We start from the raw sequence: 19,750 nt of genomic DNA on the forward strand, positions 1-19,750 counted from the left end.
TTGATGTACCTTTTTTAAATATTGTAAATGAATATGCATTATCATTTAACTTTTTATGTTACCTATAGCTATATAAATTTCATTTGAGTTATTGTAAATTTGAGGCAGGGAAAACTGTAACTATATCTTTTGTCGTTTTCCGTTTTTTGTCATGGCATTGTCCGTTCATTTTTGCCAGACTTGTGCGTTTGACTTTCCACCTTTAGTTTTTATTGTGTCTATAATTCAAGAGCATTTTGTAACTTTTTTACATACCACAAGCCTTCGCTAAAAAATTAAGGTTGAATATTATTGCAGAAAAATCATTCAAATTTATATCTGAAATAGGTTTGATAACTTATCATGAAATTGTTACGTCGATGTACCTGAAGTAAATTTAGAGACTAAAATACATATATTACATGTATACAGCATAATAAATCTGGTTTAATTTGAATTACTATCCATTCGGGACATTTTCCGATGATAATTAATCAAATCTGTTAAGTTTTATTAAAACGGAAAATAATTCTTCATCCGTAAACGATTTAACGTTATTCTGTTGCATTCATGTCGGCAGAACAGCGCTTTGGCAATTGGTGCGCTTATTTTACTCAAAATCGTAGACCTGGTAGAAGGAAAACTACAGTACAATATAAGCTGACCTGGAAATTGCAATTAGTCAGTAGACATGAATAATATTTTAAAACGTGTTTATCAGAATAATTATGGATTTTGAAGGGAAAATGTGCACATTTGTTACATTTATGCATACATGTAGGAATCGACGTTCTATATCCCCGCACTCGTGCATAGTGGCCTGTTAAAGGCAAAGTTAGAATTGGGCCTGTTAAGAAATTGTACCTGTGATTGGAACCCTCCTTTTTTGGAAGATCAATGCATTTGAAAGGGTACATCATGATATAGAATATAGTTTGAATCCTTCCTTTTTAAAATAGCTGGATCCACCCCTGTGCATTGTCTTACTGTTAAACTCTTAATATGTGGGGCATTCACAAGGGTTTGGTTGTGCGGGATGGCCTATTACAAGACCTTACCCTACATATTGAAGAATATAGAAGAATTTGACAAAGGCAATTTCACTGCTGTTTTATTTCTAGATTTTAAAAAAACATTTGACACTGTTAACCATAACATCTTATTATCGAAACTTAATTAATATAATTGTGATAATCACTCTGTTAAGTGGTTTTCATCCTATCTCTCAGATAGATTGCAAAAGGTTAAAATTGGAACTACTGAATCAGGATACAGTAATGTAACATTTGGGGTCGCAAAAGGTTCCATATAAGAACCATTATTATTCTTAATCTATATAAATGATATCCCGTTAACATTAGATCACACAGAGACTGAATTATATGCAGATGACACGTACAACTTTGCATTTATCCTCCAAATCTATTTCAAACTTAAACTCTTGTTTAAATAAAGACTTTGAAAACAAATGAGCTTTTTCAAAATGACATGCCCAGTCATGTACTTTGTGTAAATTCAAATTCAAAGCATCAATTTGGAAGGAGATGGAGATGAAAAATGTTAAGCCATATTTCGTGCTATTTGAAGAAAATGGCATTGTTGGAATCTGATAAAACCAGTGTGGCTTTGGTTAATTATTTGTAAGTTATCATTTCTATTTCATGATGTTCATTTTTGTGTCAGATTCTGAAATGTATTACAGTTTTAGTCCTAATTATCAGAGTATTATTATGCAGATTGCTTCAAATAAGTATTACATGTATATAGATAATTCCTTTTTAAACTTTCTGAATTACAGTACTCAGTACAGTAATCAAAGACATTCAATATTATGTACTAATCTTGCAAGTCCCTCCATTAGTTTTATAATGTAACAGTAATGTTATGTTTTAGTCATAATTGTTTAAATAACAAAAAAGACAAAATAATATAAAACTCATAACTAATTGACAGTAATTAGAGAATAACGCTTAACATGAGTTGTCAGTTATTTTATTTTCAATTAAAATATTTAAGATATTCATTTAAATTTGAAAAATATTCCTATTTGAAGCAGCCATATTTTTTTATCTTTAGATACAATTTAATCATCATCATCTGGAATAAATAAGATAACAAAATCAAACATATATTCACGTGTGCAACATGTGAGCAGATTCTCATATGAGCAATCTGATAAAATGCACACGTGAAACAAACGCTCATATGATAATTTGCACGTGAGGTTTTTAAAATTCAAATAAGGTTTGTTTCATACGTGATTTTTTTTGCTCACAAAATGCTTACCTAATTTTGTGGAAGATATTTGCAAGCAAATCGAGGGAATTGTTCAAATAATGATACAAGTGGAACATTAGCAAGAAGCATCATAATTATATACTTTTTAAGAAAAAAACTGATGGCCATAAAAAAAAGCATGTTTTCATAATGGCCACGGCCTTTTTAAAAAATGGCTGTTTTTTTTCAGTTTGAAAATACTTATTTTTCTGGAAAACTTTCTTCGAGTCGATAAATATTACCAGGTTTGTTGGCTACATTCCCAACCTGTGACGTATGCATTTTAATTATTTAAAAAGCTCGGCAAGCCTCGCGCTTTGAATAATAAAATTTAACTGTCTCGAGTGGAGAAATATCGTAATAAACTTGTTGCAGTGTAGGAATCTGTATGTAATATCGGTAGTACGCTCATTTTATAAGTCAGATATCGTACTTTACAAACAGTCCATATCAAGCATGATACCGTATATTTTGGTCTTCAAAGTGTAAATTATGCTCGATGGTTACCGATCCATCTTCGAGATATGGCTTCCCTTAACGAACATCATCCACAGGAAGCAATGAAATTTGCAAATGATAATTTCACTGAACGTAAAACAAGCAAGTGTTTTTCTAATATCCCAATTGCTTAGGCACAACATCAGAATAAAGCAATTGTGACAGGCGATGTTGGTGCCATAGGTTTAATCGAAGATCCCCTTGAGACACATGGATGGTAGTTGAATCATGAGTCAGTAGACTGGTAGATGAAATTCAAAAAATAGTGGTTTGAGTCATTCTATAACAGATTAACGACATCATAAAGACTCTACGAAAACACAAAAGGATTTCTTCGAAAGGTGTCAAAAGCTTTCTGAAGTGAAGAACGAGTTTAGAAATCCATTTCTAGAAAGTCGTCAGATTTGTACAAAATTGACTCTTTTTAAAAGGAAATTGTTGACTCGGAAGCAGGTAAGATATGTATATATATGGTCAATAAACTCCAAGATATTAGGTCCAAACAATACGAGGATCTTTTGAAGCAAATGCAAAACAAAGTGGAATCTGCTTTTTATAACCAGATAAAGAACAATTTCCAGTCATAGCCGTACAATGAAACTCAAAATGTCTTTATCAAAACAAAAGCTATAGAACACGAAAATTGATTGCAATCTCTTTTCTAGACTTACTATTTCTTGTCCAAGTAAACAGGTTGAAGATTTCTTTATCCATGAAAACCAAATTTACCCTCTGTCTTTGTTTAACTTTAACTTTGTAGTAACTTTAATCGGACGTACTAAATCGCAACAAATGGGTACACTTCAAACATTGTACGATTTGCCATCAACTGATCAAACTTTTGACGCAATTGTGGTTGGTTGGGTAGCAATGGTTAATTCCAGGCCACCACGTGCACAACACTATGTGATGATTATGCATAAAATCTTGCACCGATAAGTATTCAAGGGTATACATTGTATTTGATGTTTACTAAATGAATAATTTAACGACTTGCTGGAGAAAAGGGCAAGGTGCTGGTGCTAGACGGAAAGTTGTTGGTTCTGTTAGAACGCCATGGGGTTAGAGTAGATTTTTTCTGTGGAAAGGACAACAAAACAGAATAGTTCAAGTTTCTTACTGACAGAATTGAAATTTCAGAGACTAATAAAAATGCTTTTGTTACTCAAGATGAAAATATTCTTTACAATTTAAATACGGATACTTCCCAGCTTTATCCTTGTTACGATGAGGAAGCAGATACACAATTGTTTGTCTATGATTGATAAACCTGCACGTAAAAATGGTTGACAAAAGTAATTTTTAAGTAGTACTGATACAAATGTAGAAGTAGAAGGAACTGCAAAACTCGCAAAGTTAGGTGTGGAAAAATGTGGATAGGTTTTTGAAGGAATAAAGACTTTCGATGGCTTCCTGTACGTGACATATCAAATGCGTTTGGTCCGCGTGTAGGTGTAGCTGCTATTCCTTCATTCCATGCGTTCTTTGGATGTGACACTGTTTCATAAAGGCAACAGTAGTATACCGCTGTTCAAACTCATAAATCAATGGACAAAAAACAAAATCGGGGTAACAAACTAAAACTGACGGAAACTCATAAATATAAGAGGAGAAGTGTGAAGAGGTCGGCTTGCATGGGAAGTATTTCTAGATGTAACGGACGTTTATGTCCGCTTTAATTTAATATGAAGACAGAGACAAAGACATCATATAAGTATCTGTTTGCATCATGTTTGGCAACAACAACATTTGCTGTTATCGAGGCACGATTTGAATCATTTGCCAGGAAGCAGCGGCTTTATGATGCTATTCCGTCTACCAGTGGTTCTCTTTTGGAGCACATAAAAAGATAAGCATATCAAGGTGGGCTCAACCGGATTAATGCATTCGAAAGGTACACGTACCACGTAATGAATACTGGGTTGGGATGAAAGAAAAGAAAATCACCAAAATTTACCTCTTTTGCTGCCGTTGCACACTCGTGTCACGAACTTTTGAAATACGGATGAATCATCAAACTGTGTTGGTAACTTGAAATGCCATCGTTCTGGCCTTCCTTGTACGAGTTTGTGTATTGGCAACTTTCAAATAATGTTAAGATACGCAACTTGTATTTTGAAACAATCTAGGTATTTGAACTTAACAAAATAAGTGATATCTGTTGTAAATCAGAAAAAAAATTTAAAAATAAAATTTTCCACGTTTTTGCCATCATTTTTGAACCGGAAGGCACTTTTTCGTCATTTATGTACTGTTTCATCGTATTTGGGTACTGTTATTTACTTTTTTATCAAACTTTACATTGGATGATACCTATAATAAAATTGAGAATGGAAATGGGGAATGTGCCAAAGAGACAACAACCCGATCATAGAAAAAAACAACAGCAGAAGGTCACCAACAGGTCTTCAATGTAGCGAGAAATTCCCGCACCCGGAGGCGTCCTTCAGCTGGCCCCTAAACAAATATATACTAGTTCAGTGATAATGAACACCATACTAATTTCCAAATTGTACACAAGAAACTAAAATTAAAATAACACAAGACTAACAAAGGCCAGAGGCTCCTGACTTTGGACAGGCGCAAAAATGCGACGGGGTTAAACATGTTTGTGAGATCTCAACCCTCCCCCTATACCTCTAGCCAATGTAGAAAAGTAAACGCATAACAATACGCACATTAAAATTCAGTTCAAGAGAAGTCCGAGTCTGATGTCAGAAGATGTAACAAAAGAAAATAAACAAAATGACAATAATACATAAATAACAACAGACTACTAGCAGTTAACTGACATGCCAGCTCCAGACTTCAATTAAACTGACTGAAAGATTATGATTTCATCATTTGAACATCAGGCACAATCCTTCCCGTTAGGGGTTTAGTATCATACCATCATAACATATATGAGAAGAACATAACCCGTGTCATGCCAACAACTGGTTTTTGAATAAATGTGTTTAGTTCCGATGCAAAGACCCTATAAGTGAATCAATATTAACGCCAAAATATGCAATCTTTAATGACCTGACAACAGTATCGTAACTATATCCCTTCTTAATAAGTCTATTCAAAGGTTTTGTTAGTTTTTGAGGTGAATACTGACACCTTTGTGCTTTATAAAGAATATTTCCATAAAAAATTGGATGTGAAATACCTGAACGTACAAGAAGTCTGCATGTTGAGCTATATTTACGAATGATGTCCTTATACCGATGATAAAATTTATTTAATGTTTTGACTAGTTTGTGATATCGAAAACCCTGGTGTAATAATTTTTCAGTAATACATAAATTTCTCTCGTTAAAATCTAAAACATTGTTACATACACGAGCGAATCGTACAAGTTGAGATATATAAACACCGTAAGATGGTGACAAGGGAACGTCACCATATAACACAACTTTCAAAGGATTTACGAAGTATAGCCAATTGGATATGACGCCATTGTAAAATGAGCGGTGGTCATCTTGAAAAAATGGAAATTTTTTATGGCCAGCAGCTGTTTTCTTTTATTTATCATTTAGTCGACCATCATACTAAATTTCATGCTTGTATCACGATTTGCACAATTATTTCCATAATATCTGCCACTAAGACAAGGTCAAGCCCAGTCGAGACTAGATATAAAGGTCGAGGATGAGTCGAGACAATATACAGTCTCTATTTAAAAGATCAAGTACTCAATCAGAATTATAAGGTAGCAATATACAGTCAGAAGTTTAGGTTCGCATTATGGCCATGGTGAATTTTTTAAATATGATAGTTTTTGTACAATAAAATTAATGTTTAGATAGTGGATGAATAATATAGCCTTCCAAGTGAATTTAAATTAATATTTAGATGTTTTAGCATATTTTATAGGCATCGATTTTGTTTGACAGTCCGTACTTTGCTATCCGTACCGCCCAGAAATTATTGTAGTGTTTTTCAACAAAGATTTGACGTTCGATTTTTTCAATTCAATTTTCTGGAAAAACGTGCAGAAATGCATTTGATTTTTTTTTTACCTCTTGATAGATAAATGTCTATGGTTTCTGATAAGGTATCACTCTCATCGATTGAAACTTTCCTTTGGACAAAATTTTCACCCCTTTCTTGCAATATTTTGTATCAAATAATTGCAGATTTTTGCCATGATTACACCAAAAAGAGATTATATTTCACCATTATAATTATTGGAAATGAAATCTATGGAAGATTCTTTTTCCATAAATATACACATGCATAAGATAATTATTAAGCCTTATTTGTGAGAAAGGCAGGGAAACAGGTAGTTAAAAAATTATAAGTGTCATTTTTTTCCCCTAACTGTATATTGCTACTTTAAGTAAAGTCTAGAACAAAGTCGAGTACATATATGTATTGAACTAAATACAAATATCATGTATATCAACAAAAGACAACAACTAAATAACGGTTGAATTGAGACAGGTACAAGAAGAATGTGGCAGGGTTAAACTTGTTATTGGGCGCCAACCCAATAACTTATCTGATATAATGGTGAAATAGTTCAACATATGAACAAACTATGAAAATCAGTAGAAATGGGCATTACACATCAGATAAGTACAAAACAAAAAAAGTAATAAAAGCATAGACCGGACATGACAGAGTATTTATACATCCCTACAACAAAAAAAGACACTAAATACAGATCTTCGAATACTTGCAGGGACTGATAATTTGTTCTAGCCTAATAACATCTTTTTAAAAATCATTTATCTAAGATTTTGGTATCAATCAGTACACTGCCAACATTTTTTTGATCTAGTGTAAAGGCGACATTTCCAACCAGACAAAACGTGTTCCTATCCTATGCCAAAATATAGGTATCGACACATTGTAGATAAAGGCAACAGTATGTTTACCGAACGTCATAAATCGATAGACAGTGAATATGTATATAACATTAAAATTAGTTGGGTGTTAAATTATGGGTAGCAAATCAATAGTTGTACCAATTAAACAATGTTTTCAACGAACAAATATCTTCAAGATAACGATAAGTGTTACTAAAACTATCAATTAAATGCAGTTGAGACGGGTCTTCACTAGCAACTATTATCTATATCAACATGAACAATACAAGATCAATTCTGTTATAAAAAAAAAAAAAGAGGCGCAGTAATGTCTGCTTGGATTAACTCTTCCAATTTTGTCAATATAAAATATGTAAAATAAAAGTCATACCAGTGCAAGGTTCAACTTTCTATAAAACAAGGTTTAAGCCACCACTTTCTTTGAAAAAGTCTGAAATATGTCACTCGTTTCTCATTTGTTCCGTTGTTTGATATAGTCTCAAGTTTTGTCTTCTTTATGGATTTCTCCATTTTGTTTTAATTTACCTTCGATTTCAGGCGGTTTTTAACGACAAGTAGATCTCTCTTTACCAAAAAGTCATCGGCATTTCATGGGTTAGGACTGGTATCTTAGAATATAAGTTTTTTAATTCCGTCATATATTCATGTGACTGTCTTAAATTAAGGGATAAATTCAGTTATTTTAATCATATAAAATATTTTTTGACTCTGGATTTGGTGTATATTACAGATCCTTTATAGTCAGTGCAGAGTTAAAAAGTAATTTTAGGATGAGAGCCGATTTAGAACTTGTTTTGAACCATGTCTAATGATGCATTTATCTACTAGATTTCTTCTATTTTTTATTGTTAGGTATTGCCTCTTATATTCTTTCTACCTTTTTGCTTCATTATTCATATACATATATGAAGGATTATGTAGTGCAATGGTACTATAAAGCAAGATGGTCAATCTTAAGTCAGATTGGTCTACGATTAAGGTCGACGGTGTCAGTCGCTGGAGTGCGATTGAACGTGCAATCAGATAACATGCAATGCGATGGTATGACACGCCAAAGTCCAATGGAGGAACGGGAATTTGGTACAGGCAATGGGTTTCGTTTGTTGCTGAATTCCTATGCCTTTTTTATCGTTTTATTTATACATCAAGCCGTAGTCTTTCTTTTCTGATATGTGTTACACTGGTCACTGTATAACCATATACAGCTTGTTATGAAGCATTGTCCAATAGCTATAGGAAGATGTGGCATGAGTGCCAATGAGACAACTCTCCATCCAAGTAACAATTTATAAAAGTAAACCCTTATAAGTCAAGGTACGGCCTTCAACACGAAGCATTGGCTCACACCTAGCAGCAAGCTATAAATGCCCCACAAAATGACTAGTGTAAAACCATTCAAACGGGAAAACCAACGGTCTAATCTATATAAAAACGAAAAACGAGAAACAGGCATGAACTACACAAACAGACGATAACTACTGTACATCAGATTCCTGACTTAGGAGAGGTACACCATTTGCAGCGGGATTAAACGTTTTAATGTTACCAAACTATCTCAATTTTCTGAAACAATAGTAAAACATCACAACATAGAAAGACACCACTTAAAAATGTAAATTAGAATGACTTAACGCAGTCCAATCAAAAAACGCAAATTTACACACAATGAAGGCTTTACGTTGAAGGCCTTATAATTACTGAATATATACATGAACTACATTTGTGGTTGGATATACATTTCACACTACAAACATGTATTCTTGTTATTATTTAACGTACGATCTGAAAGTTGTCATAAAAGTGTAATGGTTACATTGCAGTAGTTAGTGTATCAGGAATTTAGTGGTATTGTGTTTTTTTTTTGCGCATATTTCATATTTTCTGTTCGTTTATTGTTTTGCATTTAAATTACGATGCCATTTTTCTCATTTGAATTGTTTTACACTGGTTCTTTTGAGACCCTTTGGTCTTAATAAAAGATACTATGCAGTGTAAGCCAAATCGATTTTTCCACGTTAAAGGTTATACTGTAACAAAGGTTGCATACATTAATTACATTAAGTCATATTGGCAATCATATGATGATACTATGCATCTGTCCGTTAGGTTGTTGTCATTTAAAAAAAATGTATTCTTTATATATAATTATTAATTAGAAAGTAGAAAGGTATACTTGTTTTTGGTACACCAGCTGTTATTATTTAAATTTTATTTAATACTGTTGAACATTGCTAACGTTGATATTTTGTGGGAAAATGCACTTTAACGTGTTAAAATGAAAAGCACAGACCATCGCACTTTATCAGTGGATCAAATTTTCGCGCTCAAGGAGTAGGCCATGGCACTTTATCGTGACTATCACGTTTAAAACATTACGAATAAAAACAAAATGCGTCGCACATTTTTAACCTTGTAATTTTATATCTTTTGACCTATCTTTAAGTGAGGGTAAATAGATATAAATCAATAAGATTATGCGACATTATTCGAGTAGATAAAAGAAATAATATTAAGTATGTGAACTTTGAATAGTCACGTGGAACCATTCAGTACTGCCTTCACAACCATGGATTTAATTTATAGACGTTGACCGAATTTTTTTACAGCTCATTCATTTCATTAATATCATTGTTGACTCAATTCTTAATCTGAAGTTTTATATCTGGTCCAACAGCTCGCCGAATTGAAAATCAAAAAAGTTGATGTGAATTGATTACTTTAAAATGTAGACGCGAGTTGGCCTTCAAACGTCCAGTACAACGGCGGAAGGTAAGCGTTGAAAGAAAGATTTTTATTCCCGGAATATGCTTTATACCCCTATTTTATTGCTCCACCGTGTTGTATTTGTGTTATACAATAAGAAATGAAGATATAAATATAAAACATAATTCTGACAAAAAAATAAGAGATGAACAAATGCTCAATGAAAAGATAGTCAGTACTTGAAAAGCTGGAGGCTCCGTCGCTCATGGAAAGTTTAAATCCAATGATAACGACGGTTATTCAGAAAGATTATGTGGTTGTACCTGTGTACCTTGATTTCTTAATATAGCATAGGATGAACTATTACGCGTTAAGTGATTCATTTGAAATAACTAAATTGGAATATAGATAGGAATTTCAGTGAAAAATTCATCTGTAAATCAAATAGACCGACTCGTTTTAACAACACTGTAAACAAACGAAGGTTATGCGAAATATATGTTATTGACACAAAATAATATTAAAGTAAATAATAACTAAAAACTTCATTTCAAAAAACGAAAAAGACCGATAGACAATCACAGCATACACTCCTTGATCGCTAGGTCCTGTGAGGAGTACCTGCTCAGTATTCAGTGTGTCCGTACTATGACCTGTATGTCTTTAATTCCCCGTTAACAGACAACGACACTATATAGAGACTTCCTATCAATAAAATCAAAAGTGATGTTTGATGGATTGCAATTTGATTATTTGTTTTGGATCTCGTTTGGTCATAATATTTCCCATTTTCCATATCAATGCACTTATGTATCTTTTACTTTCATATTTTGGGGTTAATATATTCCTGACAAAAGGCACTTCTTATAAAATGCTATTTCATTTTCATTCACAGGTTTCCATTTATGGTTGTGTTTTGGATTTTCAAATGCTTCTTCTTTGTTGTGATATGTTTCTACAATGATATCTTACGAAGGATAACAGAAGTGACTTTATGAAAAATTACTTATATATTGTCTTTTTGATATGTTTAAATAACTTTTACCACCATATTCATTTAAAACTATTTATTTAATTTCAGCCGGTATTTGACAAATAGATGAATCCATGCTGTAAATGTTTTATTGTGTGAAAGGTACACTTGAACTGATACAATGACCGAATCTAATTATCTTTATGTTGCTGCAATAGATTTTGGAACAACTTATTCTGGATATGCGTTTTCTTCCCGTACCGATTTCAAACGAGATCCACTAGAAATCCATGCAAACCAGTCATGGAATGCTGGGAGTACACAACTTGCGTCGCTAAAAACCCCTACATGTCTGCTACTTGATAGTGACAAAAAGTTTGTTGCATTTGGATACGAAGCAGAAAACGAATATGCCGATTTAATTAGTGACCAACGTCATGGAGATTATTTCTACTTTTCCAGAATTAAGATGTACTTATATCAAAACAAGGTACACATATATATGATATCAAATCAAAATTATGTAATATATTATTTGCGATTTAGAACTTATTTTAAAATTTCCATCACAAGTTATTTGACAAAAATACCCAATGGCATTTAACTTTCTCAAAAAAAGCTGTCGAATTTATGTTCAGCGTTTTGACTAAAATTATCATAATTGATTTATAACAATGTAAAACATTTATTAAAACTATTAAAAGTCGATAACAAACAGTTAAGATTGCATGGGTTCGATAATATGTAGCTTCGTTTTGTGTGTATTTTAGTCTAGACGCTATCTAATTAACTATCGACCTTCGAAGTTATCCGATGACCATATAAGCCATGTAATCATAAAGATAGGTATAAATAGATTAAGCGAACTCGTGCAATTGGATTTTTGTAGATTTAGTTTCCATTATAGATTGGAAATGTATATTTATGATCGTTTTTACCTGTATAAGAATGATTGTTTTGTGGATCTAATCAATTGATTAAATGATTTACCTTTGTTTCACTTTCAATATTGACATTCTTTTCCTTTAAATAACTTTACACGTACAATTCATGTGTTATCCATCTCTAGATAAGGGTTTGAATTGAAGTTCACATGAATACGGATTCAATCAGGTCATATTATACACCTACAAGGGAATAATTCATTATCAATGTTTCTTAGCTTACTTTGACAAACTTGGACCATACTGGCTGCTAAAGCGAATGATTATTTCACTATTTCACTTTCATTAATGATTGAAACAAAATCATATTTTAGATTTTTTATGTAATGTATCTCGTGGTTAGTGACCATTCAAGCACGTAGTTTTCAAAATAAAGTTTACGACCTATGATGGAAATGAGTTACTTAAAACATATAACTTGCAAGTAACATTTAAAAGTTTGGGGGAAAAAATGAAAAAAATAGTTTGAATAATCACAACCGTCGTTTAGTTAATCGAAAAAAAACGATCGTTAAAAAAAGAATTGCGGTTAAATCGTGAAAAATCTGGTAGAGGATCGTGAAGGAAACCTTATCGGGGAAAACATGCAACGTCAATTAATAAAATAATTTAAAGAATTATAATGACAATTAAAAACCTACTGTTCCGAGAACAATCGAAGGTTAATCTATCCTTTGAATTTCAAAATCATTGCAAAGAAGTACTTCCGGTGTAATCAAAATTACTACTAGCTTTAATCAAATGATAGATTTCTTATACAAATTCCAAACATTTATGATTTCTTTGTACTTCTGTCTGATGTAAGCGAGGCAAATGTCTACTTTTTGCCATGTCACTTCCTATCTCATAAGATAGCTTTTTCACATTGATGATATATGAGAAAATACCATTAATTTCGAGTTTTGTTCCATTATCATAATTATATATTTTCTCTATAAAATGTCAAAATATATATCTGAAACTCCGATTATGAATTATTTTGAATTAAAATAACCTTATTTTGTGTTGCTATCTAATGTTGCACATGTTTTGTAGAATTTATCGAAAGATTTAATGATTGAAGATATTAGTGGCAAATCATTATTAGCTTTAGATGTCTTTTCCTTATCAATCAAAGCACTGAAAGATCATTTCATTGAAAGAGTTAATAAACTGGTAAAAAATATCCAAATAGATGATATTCTGTGGGTACTAACAGTGCCAGCCATATGGGATGATAATGCAAAACTGTTTATGAGGACAAGTGCTGAACAGGTATTTGTTTGGTATACATATGTATTCGAGCATCTTTGCTAGCCAAGGGTTACGATCCACTCTACTCTATAGAGAAGAGGGGAGTGGATCGTCACCCTTGGTTAGCGAAGATAGTATTAAAGGGGAAATTTAGTTTATTTTCAATATATATTTTGGAGTTAAGTATGACGTCCATTATCACTGAACTAGTACACATGTTTGTTTAGGGGCCAGCTGAAGGCAGCTTCCGAGTGCTAGATTTCTTCGCTTTATTGCAGACCCATTGACGACCTTCGGCTGTTTTCTGCTCTTTGGTCGGGTTGTTGTCTCTTTGACACATTCCGTATTTCCATTCTCAATTTTATCAATAGTCCAATTGCACATTTTGGATGAATGTTCGTACCTACTCGTTACTCTTGTGGTATTTTACAATATTCAAATGAACGACCTCGTAATACTTGACCAAGGTTCATTTTATTTTTACAATGGATATGTAAAATTATGGTCCTTTTTTAAGATCGGTATGGCGTCATTACACTTAATCACTAGGCTGTGTACTTATACATATTATAGAGTGGAAAAGCATTAATCTATGTATAGTCAATGCTTGAATATTGAATTTATTCTGAGTTTGACACAAAACCAGGTTCAACCCACTGTTTTTTCTTAAAATGTCCTATATCAAGTCAGGAATATGGCAGTTGTTATCTAATTGTTCGTTTCTATGTATGTTGCATTATCTTTTGTTTTTTATTGCACTTCAGTGTTCTGTTGTTTCGTTGAGTTCCTCTTATAGTTGATGTGTTTTTCTGTTTAAGTTTGTAGTCAAAACTTGTTTTCTCTCAATCAATTTATGACTTTTGAACAGTGGAGTACTACTGTTGCCTTTATTTATTATAAAATTGTTTAAAGATAGGTATTATCACAGGCAGGTATACATCCAAACAAACTACGTATAGCCCTTGAACCGGAGGCAGCCTCAATTTACTGTCAAACGCTGCCTACTAAAAAAAGTGTTGATGCTGACTCTGAAATAGTTGTTGCTCCGGTAGGCACACAATATATAGTGGTTGACTTGGGAGGTAAGTTATAGTTAGAAGTTAATCAAAATTTAAAAAAGCGTCTTATTTCCAATACTATATATGTATCAAATATATTCAAGCAAGTCAGTCCGTTATACATCTTATACATCGACAATATATTGTTTGCGTTCATTCGATTGATATATCAACAGCCAGTCAGTATTCCAAATTGGTTTTTATTGTGTACCTTTACTGGCTTCTTTGTTTGTAACTCATATGATGCACCATTCGTGCTTAAACTTTTCAAAGAAAATAAAAGAAAAAGCATCTAGCCATGTGTTTTTCAAATTTTCGTCAGATATATTGATTATAATCAAAATACCAAAATAATTGTTAGTATCACATATACCTATGTAAACAGGGTATAAAAGATACTACCAAAACTAGAATGGCTATGTCAAACATTGATTGTTACATAGAAATTGACACAGAAAGAGGACTTCAAACTAAAATTTTTGACAAACGTGATGACGTCAGCTTTAAAATTGCCAACTACCCATTTCCTAATATATCATATCTTCATTGTATGGCATTTATATATCTCATTGAAAACGTTACTCTCGAAGATTATTAGTTACATAGAGTGCTAATGACCTTATATGATATATATATGGGGTCAGTAAATTACACATGGGGCGAGAGCGAAGCTTAAATCTCCATTTCGAATTTACTAATCCCATATATATCGTATTAGTTCACTAACACACTTTGTAACGAATTTATCTTACCGACTATCTTTAGTGGTATTTAGACGAGTGATCTATTAAAGTGATTAACTCTTCGATACCGTTAGTATTAATAACCTACTTCCATTAGTCGATACAAAAACAAATGTCAATTAAAAACCAATTGTTCAGAGAACAATTGAAGGTCTTTCCACCAGTTAATATCTATTTTGATATTAAAATATAAAAAATCGGTCTAAAAGGTCAGTTCATATGGCTTTATGATGTATAGATATGAATTTAAAGCAAAGGTCAAAATCTAGAACGTCAAATTAACTTATGACATTGACCTCAATTTCAAGGTCACAAACTGAGGATTTCAAATCAAAAGACCCTAGTCTCTAATATGTATGGTTAATAAGTTATATCACTTTAAACATAATTTAAGATATGATAGGGGCTAAAACTCCCATTCATTGTTTACGCACCCTTTCAACTAAAATTATTTAGTTACCACATGTCGCAACTATCAATTTATACAAAATAATTTGTCGATATCTTATAAGGTTAATGAAAATGAGTGAAAATAAGACAAATTCAAAAATTAGAATATGACCTTGACCTTTGACCTTGACCTAATTTTCATTTTTTTTCGACCAAGGACCTCAAATCAAAAGATCCTAGGTCTCTATCACTTATGGTGTTCCAGTTTAAAATACATTTCAAAATTTCAAATACAAAAAGGGATATAACTCTCATATGAAGCGTTCATATTGCTTCGGTCGAAATTGGACAAATCATGCGAAGGATATAACGAGCAATTTTATAAAATAAATTTGTCGTAATCTTTTACAGTTGCGAAGGAGTTGTGGACACAAGGAAAACAGTGTTTGGGGAGATAACTCCTACAAAGAAAAGTATTCGGTTACGCAGGGTAAATTTCTAAAGCGCATAAACTGTTCGATATCATATACCAAATATCTAAGCGACATATTGCGAAACAAACGTTTATCGCAAGAACAAAATTTGGCGGAAGAAAAAAAAATAATAATCAGAAGAAAAACAATAGGTCTTTCCACAGAAAAGTGTAAAGACCTAATTATAACAACTTGTTAGCTTTATGTGTTTTGTTAATTTATTTCAATTGTTTACCATCATGATTGCATTGTCTGTTGAAACCTTTAAAGCTTTCCCCTCAATACCGTGTTTTTATAAGGGGATGTAACACCACTACTTACCGTGTATTGAAATAAACCCCACCTTCCTACTTACCTTATATGAAATATACACGGACTCCACGCGGTTGCTTTTAATCAATCATATTCCAGGAAATGGTTAGTAGGACAAAATTCGTTACAGGCTTTATTACAGTTACGATTATAAGGCACCATAGCAAGAGGTGAATTCTCCAAGTTTAATTGAAGTAAACATGTCACAGTTTGCACAGTGGTATTTTAGGTAAACACGAACAAATTTCAACGGAAATAATTTCTATATTTTGCTACTGGATTAACATGACTAACATCAACACTTGTGTTTAGTAGCATATGGTTTTTCATTTGAGGAATAAGGATGGAAGCTACTGACAGCTAATGACATTTATTGAAATCAAACAATATATTTCTATTGCTTTTGTTGAAATTCTAATTATTAAAAATTAGAGCATGGAGTAGAGCTTTGTCAAATGATGTCATGGAGAATATTTCTTGTTGAATTAAAAACTGCGTTCGAGTACTTATAACATAAGCTCTTGTAAGCAATATGTTTTCTTACTGTTCAGTATTACAACGCCATTGTTTGCAAACTTTGCAATAAAACTGGAAAAATGAAAAAATAAAAGAATATGTGGTATGATTGCTAATGAGACAACTCTCCACAAGAGACCAAAATGACACAGAAATTAACAACTATAGGTCACGGTACGGCCTTCAACAATGAGCACAACCCTTACCGCATAGTCAGCTATTAAAAGCCCCGAAATGACAATGTAAAACCATTCAAACGAGAAAACTGGCGGCCTTATTTATGTAAAAACCCATTTGTTCGCAATTTTTACAGGTGAAAAAGAAACATACAATTGTGCTTTATTTAATGTCTTTCGAATTCATATGCTTGAAGGAATGTTATTGCGTAAAATGAAACTGTTAAACATATCATTTTGGTTTGGATAATGATTTCAGATCTGAGAAAGCTGAGATCAAGTCATTGTAAAATGATTAAAATGTGTACATATATTCAATGTGATATTTATAACTTAAAAAATTTTAGGTGGCACAGCTGATATAACAGTTCATGAAAAAATCAATAATGGAAGACTAAAAGAAATATATTTTGCCTCCGGTAGTAAGTGTGGGGGAACATCAGTAGATGCTGAGTTTTTCAATTTGATGGAGAAAATCACCAATCCAGCAATAATGAATGCATTAAAAGGAGAACATCTTGCTAATTACCTTGATCTATCGAGAGAGTTTGAAACTAAGAAGAGATCAATTAAACCTAATACCACTGGGCGAATAAATATGAAAATACCTAATGCATTGAATCTTGTTTGTAAGGAACAATTGGGACAAACTTTAAAATCCGTTATTGAGTCTTCAGACTTTTCATCAAAAGTGTCACTAAAAGGAGACAAAATAAGATTTGAATTTAGTCTATTCACATCTTTATTTCAGTTAACAATTGATTCTCTGATTAAACTTATGCTAGACATTCTTTCTGAGAAATGTTGCGATGGAATAACTCAAATTCTTTTGGTTGGAGGTTTTTCACAATGCATGCTTGTTCAAAAGGCAGTAAAAGATACCTTTCCCAAACTTACAGTTATCGTGCCAAAGGACTGTGATTTAGCCGTTATGCAAGGCGCAGTAATGTTTGGTCACCAACCAAATATCATAGCTCACAGAATAGCGAGGTGTACATATGGGTTTAGGAAGAAAAAAACATTTGACCCTGCAATTCATGATCAGAACCACCTTGAAATAGTAAATGGTGAAGCCAAGTGTATTGGTCTATTCGATGCATTTCTTAAGCGTAAGCAACCCATTCAACCAGGCAAAATTTTTAAGACAATGGCTATAAGTCGACCAAGTGAAGGCGGAGAATTCAAGTTGCATATTTTCAAAACAGAAAAAGAAAATCCCATGTATACGGATGAAGAAGGGTGTTCCGAATTGGGAGTAATCAAAGTTGAAAAACCAAATCCAACGATTACTGAAAACATAAAAGTACAAGTGGTTTTAGGGGAAACAGAAATACAAGTAAAAATTTCCGGAACTGAACTGGGTAAGAATCACAACGTTACGATTGAAATGATATAAGAAAATAAATCAGTCGTTTGAATGAAATCAAAATTCCACTTTCATTTGATTACTTATTATAAAACTTAATTATTTGTGTTTTTGAAGAAAATATTTACATACGAATTTATTTCAGAATCGAAAGAAATTCATTGAAATCTTTATTTATACGTATACATACTAGTGGATAGCTTATATCAATCATATTTGAATCACTATAAAGGTGGCACGGTAGTATTTCTTGGCCCATAAGGGATACTAATAGCTTTTTTATAATTTTCACCACTTTCTAACACTGCAAAAAATTCTACATTCGCAGTTAACTGAAGTACTTTCATTTTACTTATCATTCCGGAGCACCTGAGATCACCCCTAGTTTTTGATGGGGTTCGTGTTGTTTATTCTTTAGTTTTCTATGTTGTGTCATATGTACTATTGTTTTTCTGTTTGTCTTTTTCATTTTTAGCTATGGCGTTGTCAGTTTGTTTTAGATTTATGAGTTTGACTGTCCCTTTGGTATCTTTCGTCCCTCTTTTACTATTCAGAAATGAATTTGAATGTGTATCATGACCGTTTACTTATTTTGCTGTTTTGAAAACCTGAGGCCACTAGTGCTTATATGTCTTTTATTATGCAGTGAATACACAATTTAAAAAAATTCTCAAAAATTCATTTTCATCTGTTTGTAAAATTATTTCATATTTTTCAACACCTGATTCATTCCTCAGTTTGGGAAAGTGTGTACAGTTGATACTGTATTTTTTGTCCCATCACACTGTTCAGATACATTGGCTTAGGTAGGGTACACAAAAGAGCAACCTAAATTCTGGAATGCAAATACTACCGTGCCACCTTAAACTGGTAATTCCAAAACAGGAAGAGATATCAATACAATAATAGTAAATTCATAACGGAAAGTGTGAACTATGTCCGTAAACTTTTTCTTTCCAAACAAGCTAGATAATACATTTCGATAAATAAGAATTTCATATATACTTATTTATTTACGATTAAAAATGAAATATTTATAATATAATATGAATTGTAATGTATTATTGATAAACAGAGAGAAATCCTTGATTTCTTGTAAAGATAATTTGACCCTTCACTAGAATGCTCTACTAGTGAGTAAATTGTTAACAGCATGCAATATATTATTGAATAAAAAAACAAATTTTTGGGTTTTTGAGCAAATAATTTTAAAAAGAGGCGAAAGATATTTAAGGAATGTTCAAACTCATAATTCAAAAAACATACTGTCAATGTCATGGCCTAAAGCG

At 32.4% G+C, this 19,750-nt stretch overlaps 1 protein-coding gene across 1 annotated transcript; it reads left to right on the top strand.

The window, feature by feature from the left end:
* Positions 1 to 10,131: 10,131 nt before the first annotated feature.
* On the top strand, positions 10,132 to 19,497 carry LOC139528432 (heat shock 70 kDa protein 12B-like). Its single transcript, XM_071324401.1, has 5 exons — positions 10,132 to 10,343; positions 11,359 to 11,740; positions 13,230 to 13,448; positions 14,356 to 14,509; positions 17,443 to 19,497. Exons 2-5 carry the CDS (start codon positions 11,432 to 11,434, stop codon positions 18,489 to 18,491), a joined length of 1,731 nt encoding a protein of 576 aa, XP_071180502.1. The 5' UTR covers positions 10,132 to 10,343; positions 11,359 to 11,431; the 3' UTR covers positions 18,492 to 19,497.
* Positions 19,498 to 19,750: the final 253 nt, after the last annotated feature.

Source organism: Mytilus edulis, chromosome 6 (assembly GCF_963676685.1).
Source record: "Mytilus edulis chromosome 6, xbMytEdul2.2, whole genome shotgun sequence".
In the NCBI taxonomy this organism is placed as follows: Eukaryota; Metazoa; Mollusca; class Bivalvia; order Mytilida; family Mytilidae; genus Mytilus; species Mytilus edulis.

Coding starts and splice junctions, on each gene's coding strand:
- LOC139528432 (XM_071324401.1), top strand. CDS start 11,432: ATGACCGAATCTAATTATCTTTATGTTGCTGCAATAGATTTTGGAACA. Junction 11,741..13,229: donor TGTACTTATATCAAAACAAG/GTACACATATAT, acceptor CATGTTTTGTAG/AATTTATCGAAAGATTTAAT. Junction 13,449..14,355: donor TGAGGACAAGTGCTGAACAG/GTATTTGTTTGG, acceptor GTATTATCACAG/GCAGGTATACATCCAAACAA.